Source organism: Protopterus annectens, chromosome 8.part0, assembly GCF_019279795.1.
Source record: "Protopterus annectens isolate FY-2018-M chromosome 8.part0, PAN1.0, whole genome shotgun sequence".
NCBI lineage: Eukaryota > Metazoa > Chordata > Ceratodontiformes > Protopteridae > Protopterus > Protopterus annectens.
Window position 1 is genome coordinate 1,417,767,755 of NC_056741.1, and position 27,685 is coordinate 1,417,795,439.

Genomic DNA, 27,685 nt, shown 5'->3' on the forward strand with positions numbered 1-27,685 from the left:
TCTGTCTGCCTGGGATGACATGCTGGACAAGCCACGCTGTTTCAAGGGGCCTTGCACCTGTCACCCCTGATTCCGGATATTGGCAAAGGCTCTTGCCACCCCATAGTGCCTTTTTAGGCAAGGCTCAAATTCTAAACCTACCACCCTAGAACACAAAAAGGAAATAAACTAAGGGTAATGCTGCTCAATGCCAGAAGTCTAAATCTCAAAATGCACAGGCCCTTCTCAGTATGGAGAACATCGATGTCTGTGCTGTGACAGAAACCTGGTTCAAGGCTCCTGAGAGCACCCCAGCTATCAGGTTTTACCTCATATCATGCCCGCCCCAAAATCAGGAAAATACCAAGAAAGGAGGGTATCCATATTCATCAAGGACACCCACACCTCAAGACTGGTGGCAAATGATGCATCGGAGACCATCCAGGTGCAATTAACCGTAGGCAAGACTGCTCTGCAAATAGTAGCATGTTACAGGCCACCCTCACAAACTCAGGAACCTCACATGGCCTTCCTGAAAACACTAGAGGATAAATGTATCACCAAACACCATCATACTAGGTGACTTCAATTATCCAAATATAGACTGGGAACACTACTCAAGCCCAAACACCCTAGCCCAAAAGTTCCTGGAATTCATAAACTCAAATGCCATGGAACAACTAGTCACCATTCCCACAAGAGGAGATAACATACTCGATCTCATCATCACGAACATGGGAGCACAATGTTCAACACCGGAAGTATACCCCTCACTGGTGAGATCAGATCACAAACTAATCTCGCTGGAGGTCCTCATCCCACCCCACCTGAAATAAAAAGACCACAGTAAAGAACTTCCCAAAAGCCGACTTCACACTTCTAAAGACTAGTGTGGTCTCCTTTAAGGCCCCCGAGCCAGCGGAAAACAGTACTCAAGCCGCTGAATCACTTACAAATGCCTTCTACCAGCACCTGCAGGACTGCATGGATAAGGCAATCCCAAGCAAAACAAAGACTCTTTGTACCAAAGGCCAGTCTGGTGGACCCCAGCCATAAACAAACTCTACAACAAGGAGGAAGCTACTACAAGATAGAGCAAAATCCTTAAAAGGTAAGACACCCTTGATCACTATAAGTAAAAACTAAGAGCTCTCATAAAATCATCCAAAGCAAATTTCGAGAGAAAAATAGCTAAAGACTCAAAAGACAATCATAAGGCCTTCTTTAGCTATGTTAGAAACCTAGGAGGAAACTCCCAGATATGCTCAGAACTAGTTCAAAATGATGTGAAGATTACTGATCCTACAGACATTGCCAACATACTGGCTGACAGGTTCAGTGCAAACTTCTCACCCCTCCCCAAAAGGAGAGATATCTATACCAAATGATTGCAGCCCCCAAACATCTCCAGCGCCCAAGTGAGAACTGCTCTCTCCAAAGCAAAAAACACAGCATCCATGGGACCTGATGGTGTCCCCGGCTGTGTGCTCCACAAACTCAATGAGGAATTAAACCCAAAGCTAGGACAGCTGTTTAATCAAAGTCTTACCTCTGGATGCGCACTGCAACTGTGGTCCCACTTCACAAAGGCGGTGCCTCCCATTAGCTTGACAAGCCTTATCTGCAAAGCCATGGAGAGGATCATAATGGACCTCATAAATAAAGACATTGGGAATTTGCAGACTTTGGATCCAACCCAGTTTGGCTTTGTCAAAGGCAGATCATGCCTTTTAAACTTGGTTGACTTTTTCGAAACAGTCACCAAAGCCATTGATGAAGGAAAGGCAGTCCATACAGCCTACCTCGATCTGGCTAAGGCCTTGATACAATACCCCCGGGTATCATTGAAAAACTCATCAGCTTAAATGTTAACCCATACATCACAAGATGGGTTGCAAACTGGCTGAGTGACAGAACCCACAGGGTCAGAGTTGCTGGCGCCATGTCAGACTCAAAGCCTGTCACAAGTGGTGTCCCACAGGGCTCAGTCCTGGGCCCACTCTTGTTTGGCATCTACTTTTCTGAAGTACAAGCAAACACAGGAGGGTTATGGCTGACAAAGTTTGCAGATGACTGCAAACTCCATAGTAGAAAACACATCTGACACAGATATCCTTCAGAAGGGTCTCACAGAAATGGATAACTGGTGCCAGAGCCACGAAGTTAAATGCCAAAAATGCATAGTCATACCCTTCAAAACAAGGTTACCCTAGCTACCAATTAGGAGGCAATCCACTGAGCACAGAAGAAGTTATCAGGGACCTGGGGACCCAGGTTGATAGTAGTCTGTCATTCGACACCCATGTAGCTAAAGTAGTTAGGAAGACCTTCTACATTGCCCACCTTATCATGAAGGGATTCTCATCTAGATCAAGGGAGGTTATAGTCTCCCTTTACTCATCACTCATCAGACCAATGATTGAGTACAATGCCCCATTTGGAATGTATCTGACCCGACACTTGCAGCAGCTGGAGAGGCCACAAAGTTCCTCACCAAAAGGATAAAGGGTCTCAAAATCTATCCTATGCTGCCCGACTGAAAGAACTCCAGCTCTATTCAGTCGCTACCGCTTTGCTCAGAGGTGACCTTTGCCTAACATACAAGGCCATGTCAAACCCAGATTTGATGAATATGCTTCACCTCAAAAATCTAGATCCATCAGAGCCACGGATAGATTCATCACCCAAAGACTCCCTATGCTGTGGAACAGAATCCCGGTACATGTGAGGCAGAGCACCTCGCTGGCCAGAGAAATCTTGACCAATGGATGGGAGATCGCAGATATACCCCAGGGATTACCTCAGTGTCACTGCTCGACAGAGGCACAGCAAAATAATGGGTATAGTTCCCCATACTAAAGGGGTGGCGTAAGCCACAAAACGATGGGCTAGGCTTGTAAATGCCCTCGGGCAGATAGCCTAGTATGAACCTATGAACCTATGAACCTATGCATAGGTACCTTCCAAAATACACACACACACACACACACACACACACACCTGTGCAGTCACATTCATTTTCCTATGGACATAAGCACAGATGTCAACAGACATAGACACACATACGACTCTATACCTATCTGTAGTTTTGTTACAAGCATCAACCAACCCATACAATTGAATGGGTATACTCCTTCAAATGACAGTGTACAATTTTGGCTCCTTGAGAGAAAACTAACTTGTTAGACTGATTCTATGGATTGCTTTACTGTGTCATTCTTATGTGAGAGCACATATCTAATTAGCAATAGCTTCATCCCTGGACTGCTGCATTTAGACCACTTTCAGAGCTATGGCTAGTCCCCATGTAAAACCATAGCAATATAATAGTCCCTAAATCACTCAGGCTTAACACTTTGTCAAAACCTTTGAACTGAAGCCTTTCTAAATCCTAGAGTTAGTTTCTTAAATTCTTGTGGAATCTTAACTTTGTCATTAAATAAAAGGTGTAAAGTTATCATAGAAGTGTTGAGGTCTGTTAGCATTTCACTTCATCCAGGAAGCTGGAATGAACATAAGGCCTTTATGAAGCAGATGCCCTATGCAGCTTGACTGAAGAAACACCAGCTGTACTCGGTTGCATACCGCCTACTCAGAGGTGATCTCTGCCTGACATACAAGGCCATGTCCAACCCAGAATTGATGGACATGCTCCACCTAAAGAAAACCATATCCCCTCGAGCCACACTCTCCAGGGATCTAAACCTCACCACAACAATAAATAGGACATGCTGGAGGGATAGGTTCCTGTCCCAGAGACTTCCCATGCTTTAGAACAAGATTCCAATCTACATTAGGCAGAGCTCCTCGCTAACCCTCTTCAAGAGAAACCTTGATGAGTGGATGGGAAACAGAAAGTTTACCCCAGGGATCACTTCAATGGTTCTGCTGGACAGAGGCACAGGAACTAATCTAAGGGGGCGGTGAAAGCCAACACATTCTGTCTAGGCTTATAAATGCCTTTGGGCAGATAGCCTAGTACCTACCTATGAACCTATGAAGCACTGATGACAGTTAACCTGCTTCTGGAATTCTTGATGAAAAGTTGATCACTTTGAAATGAAACAGCACCATTGTTCAATTAATTTGCTTGCATCTGGATTTAACATTTAGTTTCACATTATAAATATTACAAGTCCTCTACTGGGTACAGTAAGAAATACAATTTTGGATTTACTAAATCGTGTAATATCATTCTAGGCATTCACATTGGGGCAGATCTATTTCAAGAATAGACTTTCAAATGCAATTGTCTGCCAAACATAATGTTCATCATCTTGATCACTGCTGCAGTAGCATTAGCTATATGGGTTATATCCTGCCAATGATATAAGAACCATCTAGTTTTTAAAGCTTCAGGGCACATTCCACAGACCCAAACTGTCAGCATCTTGAGCTTAGCTGACCAAAGAACGAGTTTGGGTGCAAAGCCCTTTTGAGCTTTACTGCTGCTGAATAGCTTAATCCTCTGAGGGTTTCGAGGATCACTGGCTGGCTTCTGTTTCCTTTGCTGGACAGATAAGTTCCCTTTGAGGAAAAGAATCTTCCATTTTCTTCATGTTGTTGATGTTTTATTGCTTTCTTCTTCAGAAAAGTTAGTTTAAAGCTAGCAGAGTTATGACTTAATGGAATGCCTCGAGACTGTAATGTACTTTTAAATGGAGCATTTGCTTTTTCTGTAAGTTTAAAAGTGGTTTAAAGTAACTGGAAATACTTTTTTAGTGGAGAAATTATGTTTATTTTACTTTTGTGGGTCTAGCATAGTGCTTAATAGTGCTTTTACTATGCTGTTCTGTCAAAAAGTAACTTTTGTGGACTGGTAGTGTTTACCAGCAATTAATGTTTGTCTTCCCTGTGAGAGAGGCACCATTTTTAGCTTGACAATGGAACAGAATACCAATCCTATGGTTGGTCCTTCTTCTAGCCACAAAAAGAAAAAAATTAAGCAAATAGCCTTTGCCACCACAGCAGGCTAGCACTTTACCACAGGTGCAGGTGGGTGCAGTGACCATTTGTTGTACCTCATTCCACTCAGCTTTTACTCCAGATACCTCTGTTGTAGCACCTACAGCAAGTATGGACTGGGGGTTAGCCACATCGTCTGCAGCTACTAGAGTCCCCTCAATGGGCAAGGGAGAGCTCCTCATGTTAGTCAAGGGAGAAGTAACAGGGAATGTTTCACTGTTGTATCATAATGCTGTGCCCATCCTTGGGGAACCTGATGTTGTCATTAGTAGTAAGGATTGCCCATTTTTGCTGTCACAAATGAGCAGAAAACCAAGCCTGTTTCTTCTTCTCCTCAATTTTCTTTGGATAGGAATAGTTTTAATCTTTTTGTAAAGTAGCTTCTAGTAAAAGAAAGAGGGATTCCTCTTTTTCCTGAATGGATTCAAGAATCTGAATCTGAACAGGAAGATGCAAGGATGGAAACAAGTTTTTTTTCTGGCTGTCTGTTGAAATGTCAGCACCTGAAATGCCAAGTGATGAAAAGGGAGGTCTGAAAACACAGAAGAAGAGTGAATCTCAAAGATTGCTTTTCTCCTTAAAACTTGTTTTTGCAGGGTAGAAGTGGCAAGCCCCCTCTGCACATCTGCACACCCCATGTGGGAGGAGGCAAGCTCCACACACACCCCAAATGTATATATACCAACTCTGAGATGGCCAGACCTCAGAGAAAAGGGAATATTCCAAGAAATGGCATCTTAGACTTAATATATGTAAGGCAGTTGTTTCGGCCATTCAGTCTCCACATTTTGAGACTTGGTTTAGCAGTTCCCGACATTTAAAATGGTTACTGTTTTTTTTTTACTCAGATTTCTGATTCAGACTCAGAGGAGAGCTCAGTTTCTGATTCTCTCTGTGGGGTTTTCTCTTTCTTTGAGACTATTGCTAGAATGTGTCAGTGTTTTCGGATGGAGAACAATGGCATCTCTCAATTCTCAGAAATTTTCCTGATAGTCAGCCAGCTGCTGCTAAAAACGCAGACAGAATGTATAAGGTTCCACATTCTTTTAAAATGTTATACCCTATTCCAACACCTGAACCAGCAGCGATAACTTTAGTTGATCCCACTGCTTCTAAGTACTTAGTTAATTCCAGTCCTACTCTTAATGGTAAGGATGGGAAAATTATTGATAGGTATGGGAAAAAATGTATACTTATACAACTTTGATCTTCAGAATTTTGAATTGTCAGGATCATATGTTAAAGTTTGTTCTAACAAATTATAAAATTATAAGGAATGTTCTGTCTGCAGTTTCTTCTTGTGAGGAAAATTCTGCTGTAAATAACTTGTTTTTTTGTATTGCACAGATCACTACTCATTGTTTGCAGTATATGTATGACTTTGTACTTCTTCCAGGGTTATGGCCACTGGTACTGTTTTGAGGTTTGCATTGCTGCATCTGCAGAACCTCCCTGATGTTAAAAATGAGATTTTAAATTTTCCTTTGGATAGACGTTTGCTGCTTGTCACCTCTGCTGCAGAGGTAATCAAAAAGTGTGATGAAAGAGGCAAACTGATTCAGGGAAACTCTTAAGATTTTTCAGCCCTCCTTTTCCAAAATTTTTCAAGGGATTTTCTATCTCCTCATTCCATTTTGGCAAAAAAACAGAATAAAGAGCCTAAATAAAATGAAGGTAAAGGTTCCAAAGAGAAGCCTTGAACCTTCCAAAATCAAGGACAGTCCAACAAGTCTGAATGACTGTTCAAGACACCTTGTCAGCTCCTCCTACCATGGCCCTGTTTTTCCTTCCAGAAAGTCTGAATCTCCATTTTTCTTTTAGCAACATAGTTTCTGGCAATTTAGTTCTGAAAGTCATTTATCAAGGTTACATATGACTGGGAAGAAATTAGTCTTTTACAGGGGAGTCATTCCTCATTCTACAGCTCAAGCTGTCTTGTTTTCACCAGTTGTTTATCACATGCTGTCCCAAGGAGTGAAAAAACAGTTCCTCCTTCCTAGGTGGGGAAGGGTTTTTATTCAAGGATGTTCCTAGTGCCAAAGAAAGAAAACTCTTGGAGACCAGTTCTAGATCTTTCTTTCCTAAACCTGTTTGTGATAGTACCCAAATTTAAAATGATGTCACTTCATGACATGTTAATTCTTCTTGTTTCAAGTTTACTGGCAACATTAGACTTAAAAGATGCTTATCATATCACATTCACAGTCACAGCACAGACATCGATGTTCTCCATACTGAGAAAGGGCGGGCCCTCTTGATCTTTCTTGAGGTGAGACTGGGCAATGATTGAGCAGCATTTTTTTTTTTTTTTTTTTTTTTTTTTGTGTTCTGGTTAGGTAGGTTTAGAATTGGAGCCTTGGGGAAAAGCAAGGCAAAGTTGCCAATATCCGCAGCAAAATCCGGAGTTCAAAAATACCAAAAATTACTGAACAATACATGAACCCACACACCCAAAAAGGTGAGTGGCTGACAGGAAACCCCCCAACCCAGAGGTGAGAAATACAAGAGTATCAGCCCAGCTCAACAACAGCTTCAAAAAACAAAAACGGCTCTCTCCAGGCAAAAACACAGCATCCGGATGACATCTCCATGAACCCGGATGTGTGGATGTGTGTGTCAATGAGGAATTAAACCCACAGGAATGGCAGTCTTTAGGCAGCTGTTTAATCTTAGGGATGCGTGCCAGGATATGCCCAGGATGTGGAAGGCACTTCACACAACAAGAGTGTGCCTCCCACCAGTAGCCTCCCATCAATCGAAATCTTTGATCTATCAGCTTCTGACAAGCTTGGAGGATCATAATGGAACTCATAAATAAAGACATAGGAGACTTAAACCTGGTGGACCACAGGGCTCAGTCCTGGGCCCTAACACAGGAGGATTATGGCTGACAAAATTTGCAGATGATTCAGAAGGGTCTTATAGAAACGGAAAACACCTTTCATTTGTCACATCTAGATCAAGAATTGATGAACATGCTTCACCTCAAAAATCTAGATCCCTCAGAACTACGACAGATTCATCACCCAGAGACTCCCTATGCTGTGAAATGCCCTTGGGCAGATGAACCTATTCCTATTCATCCAGACTTCAGACGTTTCTTAAGGGTTTGTGTGTCTTGGTCACATTATCAGTTCTCTGTCTTACCCTTTGCACCAAGAGAGTTCACAGAGTGTTTAGCTCCAGTTTTGCAGGCTACACGGTATACTGATTGTCTTCCATTTTTAGAATACTTTATCTTTGCAGTGTCTTTTTCAAAGTGTCAAGAATCTCTCTCTTGGGTAAGGGATCTTTTACATAACCTGGGATTCCAGTTTTAAAATTAGTGACTCCTCCCTTAGATGTCTAAAGCTTACTTACCCCTACTTTCATATCTAACTGCTTAGTGCACACTGCAGCTCTTAGGATAGTAACCCATTTTTCTATCTTACCTTTAAAATCTTCAACATCTATTCCAGGACTACCAGTTACTAGAGCCCACATTCTGCCTCTCAGTAGCCATCTTGGGATTAGTGCTTCTGTTCTGCTACCGGTGAGAGAAGGATGGCAGTGACATTACTTTGTGGAGACTGTTGATTACCAGAAGGCCTAATAACTGCTTCATAGGTGCCAGCTTGAAATTTGTGCTTAGATTTTGCTTCTGGTGATAGAAGAAGCAGAGTACATTTATTCCTGACTGTTTCTGGTTGGGCAGTGAGTGTCTGTGCTTGACATTCCTGATTGGTCTGGTTGCTATTCAAGGCATCAACCAGGAAAAGGCTACAACAAGCATCATCTGGGACAAGACTGTGGATCACCAAACAGGCTGTGGACTCCTCCTCATCTTGAAATTCATGTTAATGTTTTGCTTCTGGTGACAGAAGAAGTAAATAAGCATTGTATCTCAACAGAATGAAGCTGTGGTGAGACCAGCACTAGTAGTAGCCAAGCAGCGACCATTTATGCAACTCCCCTCTTTTCATAATTCTTGACAAGCTAATTCTTTGTTTCAGTAAGTACTGCTTGATCTGTTTCTAACTTTAGAATATATGCTTAAATACCTCATCCATAAATCATCAGGGCCCACTTATTGTTTCCCCCGCAAGTGTTTGTCAGCACCCTGCATAGACACAGACATCTTGAGTGACATTTTTCCTGTAAAAGCCTGACTGAAATTTCACCAATACCTAGTTGCATGCAGGACAACTAGTTTGCAGTGACAAGCACTGCCCCCAGAATTGCAAACCAGACACTCCTGACATTGCTGTATATTCTCAATCCAACTGTCTAATCAATAAAAAAGGGTCTGTTGCTATGATTATGAACTATCCCACTACCTCTATTACCAGCTTGGTGAATATGAGCATCCTGAGGCAATGCAGAAATTGCATCATGTTTACTGACAGACAGTTAAACTGATATGGTGTGTGAGGAATGTTTTTACACAATGTCATCGGAGGCAAATCTCTCACATAAAAGCACTCCTAATGTCAATAAGGTTGTCAGCAGTACACATGCTGCACTCATCACACAAAATACAAAACAGACATATAGACCCATGTATGCTCAGGCACTTAAATGTAACCTTCCTAAACCCCAAAGACCTCCTAGATGAAGTACACATAGTAAACACCGTCAGCAGCCCTGAATACACTCTTTCAAAACAGCACCCACATCAATACATACAGCTACATCTCATGGACCCTCTACTTCTAAGCCCATAAGGTAAGCCACCACACAATCCAACATTCTGGTCATTGGAGACTCCATCATGAGACACACTGATGTCCCTCTCACCAGGCTCAGTAAGGAGAAAGTCATGGTCAGTTGCTTATCAGGGGTTAGGATCCACCACATTACACACTCACTCAGCTCATTCGACCACAACTATCAGTATGACTCAGTCATAGTCATTGATGGTGTAAATGACCTGAGATATAACTCTCTAGACTATATGAAAAGAGACATCATGGAGCTCTTGAAATATGTGTCCCAGGCTGGTATAAGCCTAGCATTGTGCAGCATTTTATCTTCTCCAAGTATGATGCCACACTATGAACAAAAGATGACTGACTTTAATAATTGGCTTTCTGGTATCATTCTAAGCTGGTGCAGTATTTGTCAGCATGGAAGGAGATGGTCAACAGACCATGCTGCTTTGCTAGGGATGGTCTGCACCTCTCCCCCCTCTAGGCTTTCGAATATTAGCTAAAATGTTGTCTTCCCCTTTAGTGCCTTTTTAGACAATCTAAAATGAAAGTGCATCCAACATAGGAAATCAAAATCAAGAAAATCTAAAGGTATTACTGTTCAATGCTAGGAGTCTAAACAAAAAACTCCACTCCCTAGAAGATCTCTTCATCCTAAGAATTGCTGACGTCTGTGTGGTCACTGAGACATGGTTTAAAGCTGTGGAGAGCACACCGACAGTGCAAGGTTATAATGCCTTCCATACATTTAGACCATCTACTATACAGACAGAGACTAAAGGTGGAGGTGTCTTGATTTACATCAAAAATAAAAATAAGTCAAGGCTGGACAAACAGGACAATACATTTGAGCTTCTCCATGTTCAAATCACTATAGGCAAAATCCAATACCACTTCCTTACAAGCTATATGTCCCCCATGGCCAGATAACCCATACCATGTAATTAAACTTATTGGAAACACTCACCATTAAACCCAATGTGATATTCATGTGTGACTTTAATTACCCCACTATTAAATGGGAATTCTATATGCCACTAAATGTACAGGCACAGAGGTTCCTGGATTTTGTAAACATAAACTCCCTGGACCAGATTGCCAATACACCAACCAGGTCCAACTTTAGCCCTCTCTCCCCCTCAACCTTTCCTCAAGAAATACCATCAAGTATAACTTCCCCTGCTATCACCAGGGAACAGGTCCTTAATGCTCTCTCTAAGGCCAACAACAATGCATCAATGAGTCCAGACAATATCCTAGGATGTCTTCTAAAGAGCATGAAACATGACCTATCAGGCTGTCTGGAATTGCTATTTAACTGTGGCCTCCAAACAGGCTTCATGCCTCATGAATGGAGAACAGCAACAGTCATCCCTCTGCATAATGTTGGGCCATCTACAGACCCGTAAGTCTCACCAGTCTCATATGCAAAGCCATGGAAATGATCAATGATGATACAATAAACTTCAAATAAAGACTACAGCTTGGGAAAAGTTTTCATTACCATTTTTTCTGCCAGTCAGAACAGCTGATGTGCTTTACTTACTCTAGTGTTATGAGTTGGAATAAAAAGTAACATATTTGAGTAAAGATACAGATGACTGTGGGAATTTGGGTTAGGGCAATTAGCTAGATATGAATTTTAACGGTTTGTTATCAAGAAGTGCTATCACAGAGAGAAATGGCACCTGATCATTTGACTATCAAGCAGTGTTCAGAAGGGGGTCATGAAACCATTGTGGCAAAACTACAGAAGTAGACATTACAATGAAAAAAAAAAACATAAAGTTAAGAAAAGCAATAAATCACTTTAAAATTAACAAGTAGATGCAATATTTTTGCAATCTATAAATACAGGTTAATAGAAGATGAAGCAAAGCAGCTCCTAAAAAAAATAAAAACAAGGAATACCTTCTTACTGGCACCATCACTAGCTGCAAGGCATGCCCATGCCACTGAGCAAGCCCAACTAAATCCAGTTCAAAACAAAAACTAATGTATTAAATAAAAATTAGAAAGAGCTGTACAAGAGGAATTAAAGCTAAGAAATGAACATAAAAAAGTACAGTAGATCATACTTCTCAACTGTACAGATTTTTTCAGAATGTCCAGATTTTTTGCCTCAAACTGTTGGTCTGTTCCTCATAAAGTATGTCTTTTTATGGCTAATCATTGAAGATTGAAGTTACAAAATAATAAATAATGAACTCCATTTGAGTTTCAGACTTCATATCCTTCAGAAAATGCATAACAATATAAAACCTGTTATTCTATCAACCTTCTAAGTTTGTAAGAGCAGTATTTAAAATGTGTCCCTATTTTTGGCCCTTTGCCCCCACCCTCCATTATTTCTGGCTTTGTCCAGATTTCTTGCTCTGAAAGTTTGAGAGGTATGATAGTAGTTACATCAGGTAGGCATACCATCTGTGCCTTTTTGAAATGAACACAAAAAGGTACAATGATTACAGCAGGCAGGCATATCATCTGTGCCTTTTTAAATGAACATAAAAAGGTACAATGATTACAGCAGGCAGGCATACCATCTGTGCCTTTTTGGAAAGAACATGAAAAGGTACAATGATTACAGCAGGCAGGCATACCATCTGTGCCTTTTTGGAATGAACATGAAAAGGTACAATGATTACAGCAGGCAGGCATACCATCTGTGCCTTTTTGGAATGAACATGAAAAGGTACAATGATCACAGCAGGCAGGCATACCATCTGTGCCTTTTTGGATCAGCTTTCATACCCAGGTCACTTGCCTTGTATAAACAGTGGCATTGTAATGTCTATCAAAGATGAAATGTGATATGATGTGTATTTCAAATTACAATGGATGGGCAGTGTTATTAAAATGTTGTTCTTTCAGTCCTTCAGTTGAAGTTTCTGTCTGTTAACTCCTACAATCTTCTACTAAAATGTACTCTATCTTAACAAAAGGATTGCCTTAATTATTCAAGTGATTCAGTTATTTTCATATAATAGCTTTTTATATTTCTAGAAAAAATGTGCAAGATTACATTATAAAAATTAAGTAATTTTTTCAGCTGTGGTATTATAAAATGTTTACAACCTGTAGTCGGGGAGCTTTTTTTCTTCCATTCACCTAATTAATATTTATTTTATTTATTTATTTAATTTGTTAACCCGATTCTAAGGCAGAGCCAATTTTCACTGGAGTTCTGGGGAGAAAATCTCCAAAATGTGCATTTTTAAATTGAAATAAAGTGTACAACAAGTAAGCAATGACGTAAGTAACAGAGGCGATAAACAATATAGTTTACCTCAAGAGAGCTTTATCAGTTAGCATGATTGAATAAGCATGTGCATTGTTCCTCTAGTCTCAACTTGCCAAGGCAAAGTGGAAAAGTGGATTGGCCATTAGTGAAAGAGGTGAACTGGTGTGACAGGACTACAGAGATAAGGAAAGTGGGGTAGAATTAGCAGAAGGATTAGACCTAGAAATAAGGGCGAAGTAAAATGAAAAGGAAATGCAGGTTAAGTGCTAAAAAAAGGCAAGAGGAAAGAAGAGATAAAAAGGAGGGATGCATGATGTTGTAAGGCTGGATAGGTGCTCAAGGATGGAAAGAGATATGCTTGTAGAGTTGCCAAGTTGTGGGTGTGTAGTGATTATGTAAATAAACTAGTCAGGTACATAGGTATGTCTTTTTATTGGTAAGATGTCCTTTTAGTTGTTCAGTGAAAATGTGTGATATAGTTTCATTCCTGGTGGGTGGTGCAATGATGTTCCATAGTTTTGCAACATAAACACTATATAAGGAGCCATCTTGTTGATTATTACATTTTACTACCTGTAGGAGGTTCTAAGCTTGTAAACTTGGGCTTCTAGAAGGAACATATTTGTAAGTCAGGTTGCAAATTGTAGAACATAGCTGTTTAGTATCTTGTGAACAATTTTTAGTTCTTGAAGTTGTTAAAAACAAATTTACAAATTTACATTGCTAAATTGAAATGCAATTATAGTACTTATTGCTTCATATATTGGTAAGTAAGCATTAAATCACAGTAGCTGTTGATCCATTTTAAAACTTCATTAAGGCACTTGAGTGGGTACATTGCAAGTTTGAGAAAAAAATACTTGGCTTTCAGCTTTATGTTTTACTAGTTTTCTAGGACTGCTGCTATCACACAACAACCAGTGCCCTTGTGTGTTTTAATGGTTATGTATCAAAATCATCTCTATTTGTTGATAATGATGAAGAAATGTTATCAAATGACTATAAACTGAGCTGGTGTTTTGTGATGAAAAATTGTACCAAGCCAGCACTGTTCTTCACAGAAATGGTTGATAACTTCCCCAAAATAAGGTACTTGCAAATATACAACATAATCATAAATATATCACTGAGTGCAAGACAGAGAGACAAGCTATGGATGGCCATCCATCACAGGATGCCATACTTACACACACACACACACACACACACACATGCACACATGCACGCACGCATGCACACTCTCCTCTCCCCACATACACACACATCTATGCACATGTATATAAACGGATACCTATACCCATACATACATGCATGTGCCCACACACACTCCATCCTCCAAATACACACACATACACACACATGAAGCACACCTAAAGAAAGTTTGAAGGATATCCAAGCATGTCTTTGAACTGTAGAAGGAAACTACAGTACCATTCAAAAAGTCAGATGGATCAATGAAAGATGCACATACTCTGCATAGAGGGGACCCAATCAGGAAACCCCACTAGAGAACAATATAGTATGAGGCAGAAGTAGTGTTTCACAACTTTGCTAGCCTTAAGTTGGTATTTTCTGTACTGTATTTATACTTGCATCCATTGTCATTCATGTGAACCAGCAGCAATGCAGACTTCCAGAAACTTTCCATTAGTGAGGTTCTGAGACTATTTATTATCAGGTTTACAAAAGGTAATGATCAATAATAAGAAAGATGATCCTAGCAAGGGGCGGTTTTATTACTGCAGCTGTATGAAAAGCATATGTTCTCTAAGTAATCTGTACTGATTTTTGAACGTTTGTTTTCCTGTCAGGATCTGTGTTCCGTGATGAGTTTGATTTGGCAATTCTTCAACTTCAGGAAAGCAACCGTCTGGAAATTCTACGTAGAAAATGGTGGGAAGGAGGAAAATGTCCCAAGGAAGAAGATCACAGGGCGAAGGGTACGTGCTTTTGTTTTTAATATGTAAACAAGGCTTCTTATTGATGCTGTATTAAGGATGGTTGCCATATGATCAGCTGTTGATGACAACTTTGCAGAAGCCCGTTTTATCACAGCTGGCTGAACATTCAAACTTCATTGTTTTCTGGGTGAGGAGGTTCACCCCCTTAACAATCATATATTGGAAAGACTCCACTGAATTTTCCAGTTAAAGGTAACAACTCCAAGCCAATAAACCTTTAAGAAGTTTACTGCAGTCTGCAACTGCAGCTAGTAGTGTGGGTTTCAATGAAGAGTTCAACAGGCCCTGTAAACGCACCTTGTATACAGCACAAAGTACATCCATAGCTACAGATATGTAGTACGATATGAGTCATAGACAGAAAGCTTTTAATTTGCAGCCGAGTATTATTGCACAATTTGTTCTCACTGAATGCTTGATTACTTCTTCATATTTTTAAGTGGACAATGTCTTCCTTATTCATTTTGTTACCTGGAAAGGATAAATAAGAAATTCTACTTATTTTAAGCTCTTACGTATCTAAGTATGCACACTTCATATTCTGCCAGTCTCATCTGGTGATTATGAATTTGTGAACTGAGGAAATTTGGAAAGAAAACCAGGAGAGTGCTATAAATACTAAGAGATTTCCTGCAGCCAGCTTTACAAGATTTAGTACCTCATGCAAAATACACTAACCCAGGGCTTCTTCAGCACCATGCCGAGCTTTGCTGGCACTCATGGCATTATTTTGCACTACTAACTCTTGTATGTATGCAATGAAGCCACTCACTATACAGCCAAACACCTTGATCATCGGTGATTTCAACTATCTTTTCATTGTTTGGGAGCCATATATAAACACAAACATGCTTGCCCTAAGGTTCTTGAGCTTTGTTAATACAAATGCTCTGGAATAGATAGTCTGCACCCCCACAAGGGGCTCAAATGTCCTAGACTTAGTACTCACTAACACTGGGGGTCTTTGTATTACCCCCTGTGTGTTGCCCTCCCTGGTAAAGTCTGATCATAAATCAGTCTCGTTTGAAGTAACAATCATACCTTACCCTCTCCAGAGCAAAATGAATGAAAAATTTCCCCAAACAAACTATAGTCTCCTAAGTGATGGCATAAATAGTTTCACCCCCCCCCCTGTTACCACTGTCAGCAATGACTCCTATACAAAGGTGTACACAAATGCGCTGTATAAACACCTTGTCAATGAGTTGTCTCAATCAATCACTTCAATTTTCTTCCTTTTTCCTTCTCTGTAATCTGCTAGTGAGAAGGTTTTTCACACCTTGGATCTGGTATTACTTGGATACAATGAAAGAGGTCCACAAATCTGAGAAACTTTTTGTCTCTTTTTATTCCAGAACATTGGATTTGACAGATTCCAAGCAAACATTCTCCTGGATTTCTAAGGGCATTTCCTTTTCCTATTTTTTTCATGGTAATCAGCTTTCTGCTTCAGTTCAAGCTCATTGTGTAAGGGCAGTAGCTTTCTTCTGAGGCTTTCTTCAGGGATTTAGATACTAGATCCATCCTACAAGCTGCAAGTTGGATGTTGTTTCCAGAGCTATGGCAGGATTTACCAGGGCTATCCCTCATGAGTTAGTGGAGGGTTATTCTGTGCCTTCCTTCTCCTTACCTTCACAATAGCTTTTGTACCCTCCCGAGGTGATGAATACTGCAATATTGATAAGGAAGTACATAGTACACTCTCCCAGAGGTGATGAATGCTGCAACATTGATAAGGAAGTACATAGTACACTCTCCCAGAGGTGATGAATGCTGCAATATTGATAAGGAAGGACATAGTACAGTTGTGTAAAATATTACCATAACAGTAGATCCCCTTTTTTTCACTGTTATGGTGTTCAAACCCTCCTGCCCCCTTATTTATCTTTTGTCTATTGAAAACACTTTGCTGGCCGATGGTCTTTATCACATCACCCTATTTTTTCTTGTTTCTCTTTCCTCCTGGACATGCATGTTCTCCTTTCTCCTGGGCTGGGTCTTGTTCTCCTGAGGCACTTCAGTCCAGAGTATTCAGCATACACTGCTATGCCCTGCACTTGGGCAGGGACTATGCGGCTGATGTACAATGCTGGGAGGATGGAAAGACTTTGATACACTGGCTGGATATTAAGCTATCCTTGGCAGGAGATCCCATAGATGATGAATATTGCAACAGTGAAAAGAAGGACATCTACTAACCAACTCAATGCCTTGTTCACTCTTTCAGTATACTAACCCCTGGCACATTAGCTCTAGATCTATACAATATTACAAACTTTTAAACAAACTCCTGATGCTTATCACTAAGTATAGTCCCAGCATTATACTTGGTGGTGACATTCATCCCAACCCTGGCCCATCCACTTCTGATATATACACCCCCTCTACCTGCACCATAAGCCACAAAACTATAATCAGTAGACCAACTAACTCTCTTCTGGCCTGTCATCTCAATATTAAGAGCATCAATAACAAGGTACATGAACTGCATGGACTCCTGGCTGTCCACCCCCCTGAGATTCTCTGTCTATCTGAGACCTGCTTAAAACCTAACACTAGTGACAATGAAGTGTTACCACATGGGTATAACATACACAGGCTGGATCGTGTTTCCAGGAAGGGGGGGTGGGGTAGTTGTACTCTACAAATCTGAATTGAATGTGACCATACATGTTAATCAACCACCTCAAATTAATAACTCCGAAATTCTTGCCATTAAATTGCAACTTAACAAAAGTAAATGCATCAACATCATCTGTATGTATATTCCCCTGGGGAATAATATAGCCACACTCGAAGACACCCTATACCGACTATCATGTCATTACCCCCAAGAAACCCTACTACTTGGTGACTTTAACATAGACTGGGGCACCTGTTCCTCAGAATCCCCTTCTACCCACATTAACCTGCATGCATTTACACAAATCATAACCACCCCTACCAGGCTAGGTAAACCCAAACAAAAAGAAAGCATATTTGACTGGGTACTCGTAAATAGTAACCCCTAACTGTTCACTGCTGGTACCCTCCCCGATGACCTAAGTGACTACCTTCTCACCTACGTAGTTAAGCAAAAAGTCATTAATCCTCATCAATACTTGCTCAGAAAAGTCAGAAACAAAAAATATTTTGACCCTGCCAAATTCCAACAGGAACTTAACTCCTGTAACTGGTCCACACTAAAACACCTCCCCTTAGAAGAGGCAGTTGCATATTTTAACAACACATTTCTTGAAATCCTTGACTTGCATGCACCTGCTCAAAGCGAATGAAGGCAAAAACTGCACTATGGCTTTCTAAAGAATCTAGACTAAAAATTACCAGTAGAAACAAACTTTGGGCTCTATGGCACTCCACTAAAGACCCCCATGATCATGTTAAATACAAGCAAGCTAGGAATGAAACAAAAAATCCATTTTACAAGACAAAAACAATGCTACTATAATTTACAGACAGCAAACCAGAACAATCCTCAGAAGTTCTGGGCAGGTCTGAATAATCTACTTCATCCTGGAAAAACGTCTACCCCTATCCCCGCTGCTACCATTGATAAATCTCCTGGGGATGTCTCAGACAGTTTTAACCGTTTCTTTACAGAGACAATTCAAGCCCTAGCTAGCCAATTACCTCCCAGCTCCCCTGGCCCGGATAGTACCACCCCTATAAACCTACTCTCGTTCAGCTTCCAACCAGTGTCCATGTCACTTATCCGTACCTTGATCAAAAAATTCAAACCCCCCACACTCTCCTCTGACCAACTCCCCGCCGAGTACCTTCAAAAATCAGCTGATGCCATAACCTATCCAGTATCAATACTAATTAATCATACCATAGCAGAGGCTAAAATTTCCACCATTTGGAAAACATCCGATGTAATCTCACTACATAAAGGAGGTTCCTCCACTGAATTCTCCAATTACAGACCGATAGCTATACTTTCTCCACTAGCTAAGACTATGGAAAAATGTAAACACAAACAACTCATGCACCACCTAATTCAGAATCACTTCATGGCCGATACCCAACACGGCTTCCGTCCATATCACAGCACAACTTCAGCCCTACTAGCTTTTACCAATACCATAAGTAATAATCATAACAATAATCACATATCCTCAGCCCTCTTCTTGGATCTTTCCAAGGCATTTGACATGGTGGATCACCAACTTTTGAATCACACCCTGCAAACTTTCTGTCTCGATTCTAAAGCCATTCAATGGTTTAAATCCTAAGTCAGTGGAAGGCAGCAGGCTGTTCTCTGGCAGAAGAAGCTCTCTAACCTATTACCTAACACCCGTGGAGTACCACAAGGCTCCATACTAGGGCCCCTACTGTTTTCCATCTGTATTAACGACTTATATACAGTCATCCCAAATGTCAGCTGTATACAATACGCTGATAACTCCACCCTGATTTGCTCAGCTACATCTCCTACAGACTTGAGGTCTGCTCCCCAGTCCACCTTTAATACTATAGAAAACTGGCTCTCCGAACGTTGATTGTTACTAAATCCCCAAAAAACTAAAATGTTGCTATTCTCACCAACACAAAGGTCTGCTGCTTGTACCTTCACCATAAATGCAAAAGATGGCAGAATAATCGCCCCCAACCCTTATACAAAACTATTAGGTATCATTACTGATAATAACCTAAAATTTGACATTCATGTAAACCAATCGATCAAGACCATCAATAAAAAACTTGGGTCACTGTATAGAATAAAAGCCTTCCTAACCCCTCCAGTTAAGATTGCCATAGCTCGCTGTCACCTGCTGTCAACACTTCTATATGCTTCCCCCCTTCTCTCTAATCTAAACAAGTCTGTACTTAATAGACTGTCAACCTGTTTCAATCACATTGCCAGGTTTGCCACTGGCCTGCCTTTTAGAACACACCACTGCATCAACCTTAAACAGCTTGGGTGGTTAGAACTTCCCAGTCTAATCCAATATAAAATTTTGACTTTGGCTAATAAAATCCTCTATAATCCATATAATTCACCAGCCCTTATAAATATTATCACCCACTATAACAATCCGAGACTGCTTCGGTCCTCAAACAGACTACTAATTCAGACAATCAAAATTAACAATGTAGCTGGTGATTCCCTCTTTGCAAACTCTGCAGGCAGAGCCTGGAACTTTCTTCCAGCTGATATTACTTTGCTCTCCTCCCTAGGCCAATTTAAAACTAAACTCAAACAACATCTACCACTAAACTGGCTTTGCCACTGCAACAAGTCTGACTAACTCTCATCATGAATGGGAATAATCTATTAATCAATCTACTGTTAATTTTCCCCTGACTGTAACTAGGGGTAACTCGAAGTTGTGAACTTGTCTATTCATGTCTGCTTATGTATTCTTTGTAAATACCATATCTGTAATATGTCTTCATTGTTTTTATTGTATCTGTCTACCTTGGAGCTTTTCTCCCCGGGCCTCTGCTGAAAATGAACATGATTCCAGTCGGACTATCCCGGTCAACAAATGTAAAATAAAATAAAATAAATACTATAAAACTACACTTTTTTCTTCAGACAAAAATAAACAAAAATATGAAAAATAAATATGTAGTGTTAGCATGATGTAACCCTCAAAAAAGTGTTTCTGTGTAAAATTGATCTTTTTTTTCTTTGTATAAGTTGCATAAAATGACATTAAACATTATTATTTTTTAAATTTAAATCCAAGATGCAGGTGATTCTTTGACTTTTTGGTGGTAGGAGCCCAGTCCATTGATCTTTTTTAGATAATTATATCATTAACACTTCCTGAAAGTGTAATGAGTAAACACTGAATCATTTTCAGATATCTGCTTTTAAATTAAAGATTAAAAATAGCCACAAAGAAATAGTATGCTGGAGACAGACATGAACATGTTCCGCAGTTAACGTGCGATATGTGCCATCTTTAGTTGCTGTTATATCTATAACTTTTTGATGTGTTCACATTTTTTCTCTTGAGTTTATAAATGTTCAGACATAAAGAAGTACTCTTCAGTGTTTGTAAAGTTAAAATTATTTTTGTAGGTTTTCTGTTTTCTATGTTCTGAGTTTCAGTGCTTATTTGGCAGTATTTGGGAACGTTCTGTACTTACATTAAGTATATGTTTTATGATCATTTCTGTTTACTGCTTCATAGTCTTGCTGCACACTATAGTTTGAGATATTTTATGAGTGACATGCTTGGGCTACATTAACATTTTCATTGCCTTTGTTTACTGGCAGTGTTTTGCAGAATTCATGTAGTTTCTGGGTGCTTAGGTCACAGTTCATGTCACATTTAGTTTTTATGTCATTACAGTCTTCTGTATTGGTGGAGATGGTTCTGCTACATTTATATGAGTCCACATTACTTATAGCTTCATATATATATAAAACAAACAGTTTGAAGAAGCTTCAAATAAATGAAAAAAAAAGCATTTGGTATGTGGGGTAAGAGCCCCTGCACCTTCTGTGTGAGACATTTGTCTGCCACATCCTTCTTGTTTATGTGTATTAACTCTAGGATCACACACCCTCAAAAACTGAAAATCCCAAAACCTTGTAATCACTGCTTGCACACTAACACAAATTGCAGTAGTAGTGATTCTCAGTGGAAAACAGTGATTGAGGGGTTGCAGTTCACCAAAGTATACTTGACATCCTTAAACCTTGTCAAGTTTACACCTGACCAAAAGTAGGGAAGCTGATGGAGATTACAACTTCATGTTGTCAAGTTTTATAGTGTTGCAAGGTAACAGACTGATGTTGCTAATGTCTAGTGTTTCAGTATGGTTTGCACACATATATAAGTCAAGAGAGGGGAGGGACATACTACCAGTGTATCAGAAGGCAAATGTGGTAAGCCATGGAGGATGCAGGACCATTCCCTGCTGTCTGCCATGGTATCTGTCAGTGAGGCCTTTACCGTTAGTGAAGTACTAGGTGGCCAAACTTTGTGGACACCACTGCCCTTACAGTAGAATTTAGAAAATCAATTCTAAATGTGGGAACAGTCGTTATGTAGTGAAAAGTGCATGATGGGATGATACGGCGGGAAGAGAATGATTGTATATGCCCTATATATGAACTATATGGACTGGAATATGTAGGAAATGATGAGCACTGCAAACACAATATATTTAAATATCTATTTGGGAAAGTGTGTTTTAAATAGTCATTAAGAGCCCATAATGAAGAATACACTAGAGTGGCATGGAATAAACAACAAATAATCTGGCAAACATTCCTTTAGGAGGGGATGGTTATGGATTTGTGGGTCAGTGACAGGGTGCCAAAAGCAGTAGAGAAATGGAAATCAGAGACTATGGTTAAGCAAAAGGTATTAAAAGGAGGGAAAAGATGAGGATACATTAAAAAGGAAAAGTGAATAAAAATGAAAAAACGTAGCAAAAAAAAGTTTTTGTCTTTGCACTTCATAGAAAAATTGTGATATTTAACTACACCTTTGCACAATGGACTGAAGACAGCATTACGTGATGCCCAGGTATATTGATGCTGGGAATTAGAAATTATTTGGTGGAGCACAGAGAAATATGATGGGAGTAGTTTCACATGCTATGTAGCAAGGAAGTCAAGAGATCCATGCTGGGTATCTTATTTAGTCATCCTAGTGGCATTTTATTTTTTTTTTAGTTTATTGAGTCATTTGTTACCCAGGTAGCTGAACTAGTTCATCTCTGACCCTTTTCAGCCATGGCCCAGGCCACAAGAGCTTAGTATGTAGACAATTTAAGTAGTCAGTTGAGTAATACATTTTTGTGTGTTTGGAGAAAATTGGAGTACTTAGAGAAAACCCAGACAGAAATAGGAAGCTGCGAGGCAAAGAATTTTAAAATGAAACCACTGTACTGCCCATAGTTTAGGTAAACATGACCATAGCACATGGGACCTGCCAAGGTGGAGATTAAACATAAGCTGACTATAATGTTCCAGTATTAAACCAGAGTGATAGTTGCATAACAAGGTACAATGGGGAAATGGAGCAAGGAGGACAGTTGGATAGGTAGTTATAGTATTGCCTGTACAAATAAAATGCATGAGTTACGGACACATGCAGATTATAGAATTCTGATGAAAAACCTGCGATGTGAAACTGCAACAAAGACCAGTTTCTTAAAGTTAGTGTGAGTGTGGTGTTTATGACTCTTAAGTGTCCCAGTATTGCTGGGATGTCCCAGTTTAAAGAACAAATTGATGTATTATCCTGATATCTCGATTTGTATCCTGAAAGCCCCATATCCTGCTCCACCCCAAAGCAGAAAACTGGCACAGTAATGGCAGCCAGAGATCAGTTAAGTTTTTTTTCCTCTTTGGGAATTGGAATCTTTTGTTATCTTCATTCCTCCATGTAGACTTGATTGACATAGGAGACTCCTGTAAAGTCTGTAGCCTGCTTATCCAAGGTAGGTGTACTGCATCTCTCTGTGTCTCTTTTTGGAACTTGAAATTAGTGGCACCTCCGTAGTATTATGTGATTGGTCTCCTTTAGTTTTTGACTGTATCTCCTGCCAGTAGCACAGAACTGGAACAGCAGTAACAAGTATCCTGTGGAAAGGACTGCTCTTCAACGGGGCCTAATTGTGTAATTGGTATCTAGTGGCAGCAAGCAAGACTAGTCACAAGTCCTGGTGTCTGATTTCACTGAAATGTACAAGATGATTGTTAATCATCCAGGATCCCGTTCAAATCTTATTGCCACTCCTGACCTGTAGGGTACCATCCAGATTCTCCAAATGTATAAAGTAAGGTTGTGATTTCTGGCTTCCAGAGGGAAAAAAAATAAAGTGCATCTTCTTCTGCTATGCCTGCAGGGGTGGCACCATCAGAGCTGATTCACATGGTTGCAGTGATACTTACATTACCGTACCATAATGTTTTGTAGCGCCTTATGTTATGCTTATAGAATTAATGTATCTAATCAATCCATCAGGAATCATATTAGGAAATGCTGGTCACTTGAATATTCAAATTATGTAAATAGTTGTAACTTAGCTGCCTATTCTGGTTCTGTTTTCTTTTCCTTTGAAATTAAATCTGGGATACTCGTGTCACCTTATAAAGGGCATTTTATATTTCTGTATTTATGTTTACAGAATCTTGCCCTTGAAATGCAACCCCCCCCAAAATCCTCATCACCCATATTGCAGTGGGACAGAAACACAGGCAGCTCTGTTAGGAATCACTATGTCCCATTTTGTAACATTCAAAAGTTAGGCACAGAAACTGTTTAACCCTCAAGGAACAGCATGAGGAAATTGCAAATATTACCACTATAGCTTGCAGTTTACATTCTGTTTTAATGCATAGTGTGCTTAGTTCTATTTAAGTATCCACAACCAGTAAACTAATACCAGTTTAGCACTGCAATAAATGAAATCCCCAAGCGACAAGCCTACTACTGAATGCCTATGTGCATTATGTAGTAATGATGCATGAAACTCATAGAAACTGATTTACATTCATAAGTAATAAATTCCAGCCAGCACAGTAGCATACAGGGGAAAACCTTAACTGTGACCCAGGCAACTCAGGTGCAATTAGTGGCTTGGGCATTTGATCCGTTGGCAGCGAGAGATAAGCATGCCTATCCCAGGGAGCAAGGGACATTCATCTTGTCACTCCCTGGTAAGAGGTTTAATCCATAATGAGAGGAATAGCCATCTGAGAGTTCAGGTATGAGCATGGGGGGGGGGGACAAGAGCTAGGTCATAATGTAAAAAAAAATCTCTCCCTCTCATGGAAGCAGTTGCTGGCAAGAACCCCAGGATACCCTTAGGTTCCATACAAACTCCAACATCAACATCAGTGTTAGTCTGGGGAATGAAAGGAGGGGCTTGGAAGACCCAGTGATGGATGAGAGCACTGGGATAGAGGTCTGGAAGGAGTGAAGCAAGAGGAGTTGAAAGCTAAAGAAAAAAGTAATAAATTTGAAAGGGCAAAAGGGACAGTAGCTATACAGGAATGCTCAATACTGTAAACAAGGACACATTTCAAAGTCTATAGTAATTATTTTTTAATTTTTTGTTAACTTACTATGTTTTTATCTCACTACTTCTTCCAAAGTCACATTTTATTACAGTTTTGGTATAAGCACAAAGATGAAAATCTAATTTTACAGGTTTTATTTCACAAAGGAAGGTAATTATAACACAGCTGTTTTACAAAAAAAATATATAGTTTAGCTGTTCAACAATACTATTGGCTATATTCATGTACATTTCTGCAAAATGTAAGTGGTGTTTTTAATTTAACACATAGAACAGTACTGCTTCCCCAACAAAGGTAAATAAAAAAGAATGTGAGTGAATAAATCATTTATTTTTGTACTGGGAAAGTCCAACTGAACATTGTCAGTCCTTTTTTCAGTGGAGGCCTGGGGAGAAAATCTCCATATATAGCACATCTTATAAGATGTCATGCAATACAATGCATTTGGCTGTATGGTTTGTCCAGGTTTCAGTAGTGCTTATGGCTAAAGAATAATCACATGTAAAATAAAAAAATTAGTTTATAAGGGAAAAAAAGCAAAAAATGAAATAGATCCCATATATCATTGTATTCCAAAGAGTTGCATTTCAGTTTTAATAAATAGCAATAATAATGTTAAGAACTTCTATTAGGTTAATAGACAAGTGCAATATAATGCATGTTGAGCATTAATACTAGATAACAGATTGTTTGGTAATAATTTCTAGATGTGGCTAAGATACTGGTCATCTTATGAAATTTCAGAAGCTTAGATTAGGCATGATGGCCAAAAGGACACTACAGACCGCTGACTAAGTTAGAGATAGAATTATTTTGCTCTCCTTGGAGTGGCAGAATAATGGGCAACACGCGCTTAAAGGGGGACAATAAGATTATGGAGATGATGGATCTGTTGAGAATAGATAGAGATGGTAATCTGCCATCTATCTGCTGCAAGAGAAGAGATGGATGTTGTCAGGGCATTTGAGGGGAGTTTGAGTTTTAAGAGAAGTTGTTTGATTCTGGTGGTAGACACGGGTTGTAGAAAGTGGGAGGAGGATTAAAGAAAGAGGGAGAGAAGTGTGGATGAATGAGAAGGAAGGGAAGGGGGGGGTGGGGGGAGGGAATGGGAGGAGGATTTAGTCAGTTGAGCCTATGGAGCAGTGGAAAAAGAGGAAAGGAGTTAAAAAGATTTCAGTGTGGGCTGTGTGTCTATTATTGTACCTGGATGTACTGGACGTAAGAGTGAATTGAGAATAGTTGATAAATTTTTGGGATTGTTAGTGAGGGTAGATGAGTTTTGTTTGTAGTAAGATTTCTTAAGTCTCAATGAGATTTTAGAGTTGATTCACGGAGTTGCTTAAATTGCAGTGCTTAGGCTGCTTATTTATTTTTTTATTTTATTTCCATTTTTTTTTGTTTTGTCTTTTCAGGGTTTGGTGGTAAGGGTTAGCCAATCTTTAATCTTTTTGTTTATTCTTTTTTTGTCTGAGGGGCTTGGGGAATTGGAATTTTAGGAAAAGGTAAATTGAAGAAGTAAGAGTGCTTTATAAAGGGAGAGTAAGGGGTGAATCCCCCAGTGTTACTTTTTAGGGGTTTCTGAGAATACTGAGGGGTTGAAATTAGTGTTAGAAATTAGTGAGTGGGGTGTTGTTGGTGTGGGTTAGTGGGCTTTTTTTTCGGTAAAATAAAGCTGATGATCACTTAATGAGAGATGTAAGGTTAATGAGTTGGAGAGGTAGAATAGGTGGTTGGACTAGAAGGTAGTCAGATAGAGAAGGAAAGGTTTAGTTTTGTTAGAAGGGGTAATGTTGTTTTATAGTTGAGTGAGTGTTGTTTTATAGATAGAGTGAGATTGGAGTTGGATTATTATTATATTCCAATCAATTATTAACAATTACTAGATTGATAATCTCTTGTTTAATGTTTATTGAAGCCTGACAGAGGTTATATTTTCAGGGTGGAGATGTGTTATCTCAGGAGGGATATAGATTTGTATCCAGGAGATAGATAGTTGTTTGTATTATTAAAGGGTTCCTATGAATAGTTTTAATTTAAGTTAGACTAGAAGGTGAGGTATTTTGAAGGTTAGGCTGAAGTTGTAGGCAGTTGAGATCTAAGGCTTTGCCACCTCCTTTTGACTAAGAGAAGGACCTACAGAGAGCAAGGTGTGCAGAGTGAGGTAGAATTTAGGAGGAGTTAGCAGTTTGGGGTCAGTTTTAGGTTTTTGTTATTCATTTCTATTCTGGATTAGTGTCTGGAGCAAGTTATTAAGTTTTGCCAAGCATGGAGATCTCTGGGTATTGATGGTAATAACTGGGAGGCTGAGGAGGTTGTGGCTAGGCAGGGAGGAAGGGGAGAGTATTAGGATTAAGAGGGGGAGGGATAGGATGTTGGTTGTAGGCACAGGGTTAGGATGGACATCTCCTGAAGAGAAGAACAGACTTAGAAGGGCAAAGTAAGAGGAATGAGAGAATTATATTTAGAAAAGGGATATTGGATTTAGATTGTAGAGAGTATGGATTTTAAGCAAAAAATGTATTTTTGTATTTGGTTGAATAAATGGAGGGGATTAGGAAAGAAAAATGGAGGTTGTGAAAAATGGATGGAGGAGGTTGAGGGAGAGTGGAGTGGAGGAAGGGAGAGTTGCATGGAGGAATAGGAGGATGCATGAAACAATGGTGAAAGAATGACAGATAAAAAAGAATGGGGTTGAAGGATGTGGTAAGAGGCATTGAGGAAGATGTAGAAGAGGGATTGCAGATAGAAAGAGGATGTATGAGGGGCTGAGGGGTTAGAGAGAGTGAGAAGGGGATGTAGGAGAGAGAGCAGGAGGAGAAGGAGAGAGCAGCTAGGAAAGGAGAGAAGATGAGAT

General features: G+C 39.8%; 1 protein-coding gene across 1 annotated transcript in view; it reads left to right on the plus strand.

The window, feature by feature from the left end:
- GRIK4 (glutamate ionotropic receptor kainate type subunit 4) overlaps positions 1-27,685 on the plus strand; it is a 5,029,336-nt gene that overhangs the window by 4,897,548 nt on the left and 104,103 nt on the right. Inside the window, exon 21 of the mRNA XM_044081017.1 lies at positions 14,685-14,813. Coding sequence (XP_043936952.1) covers positions 14,685-14,813 — 129 coding nt within the window. The remainder of the gene's footprint in view (positions 1-14,684; positions 14,814-27,685) is intronic.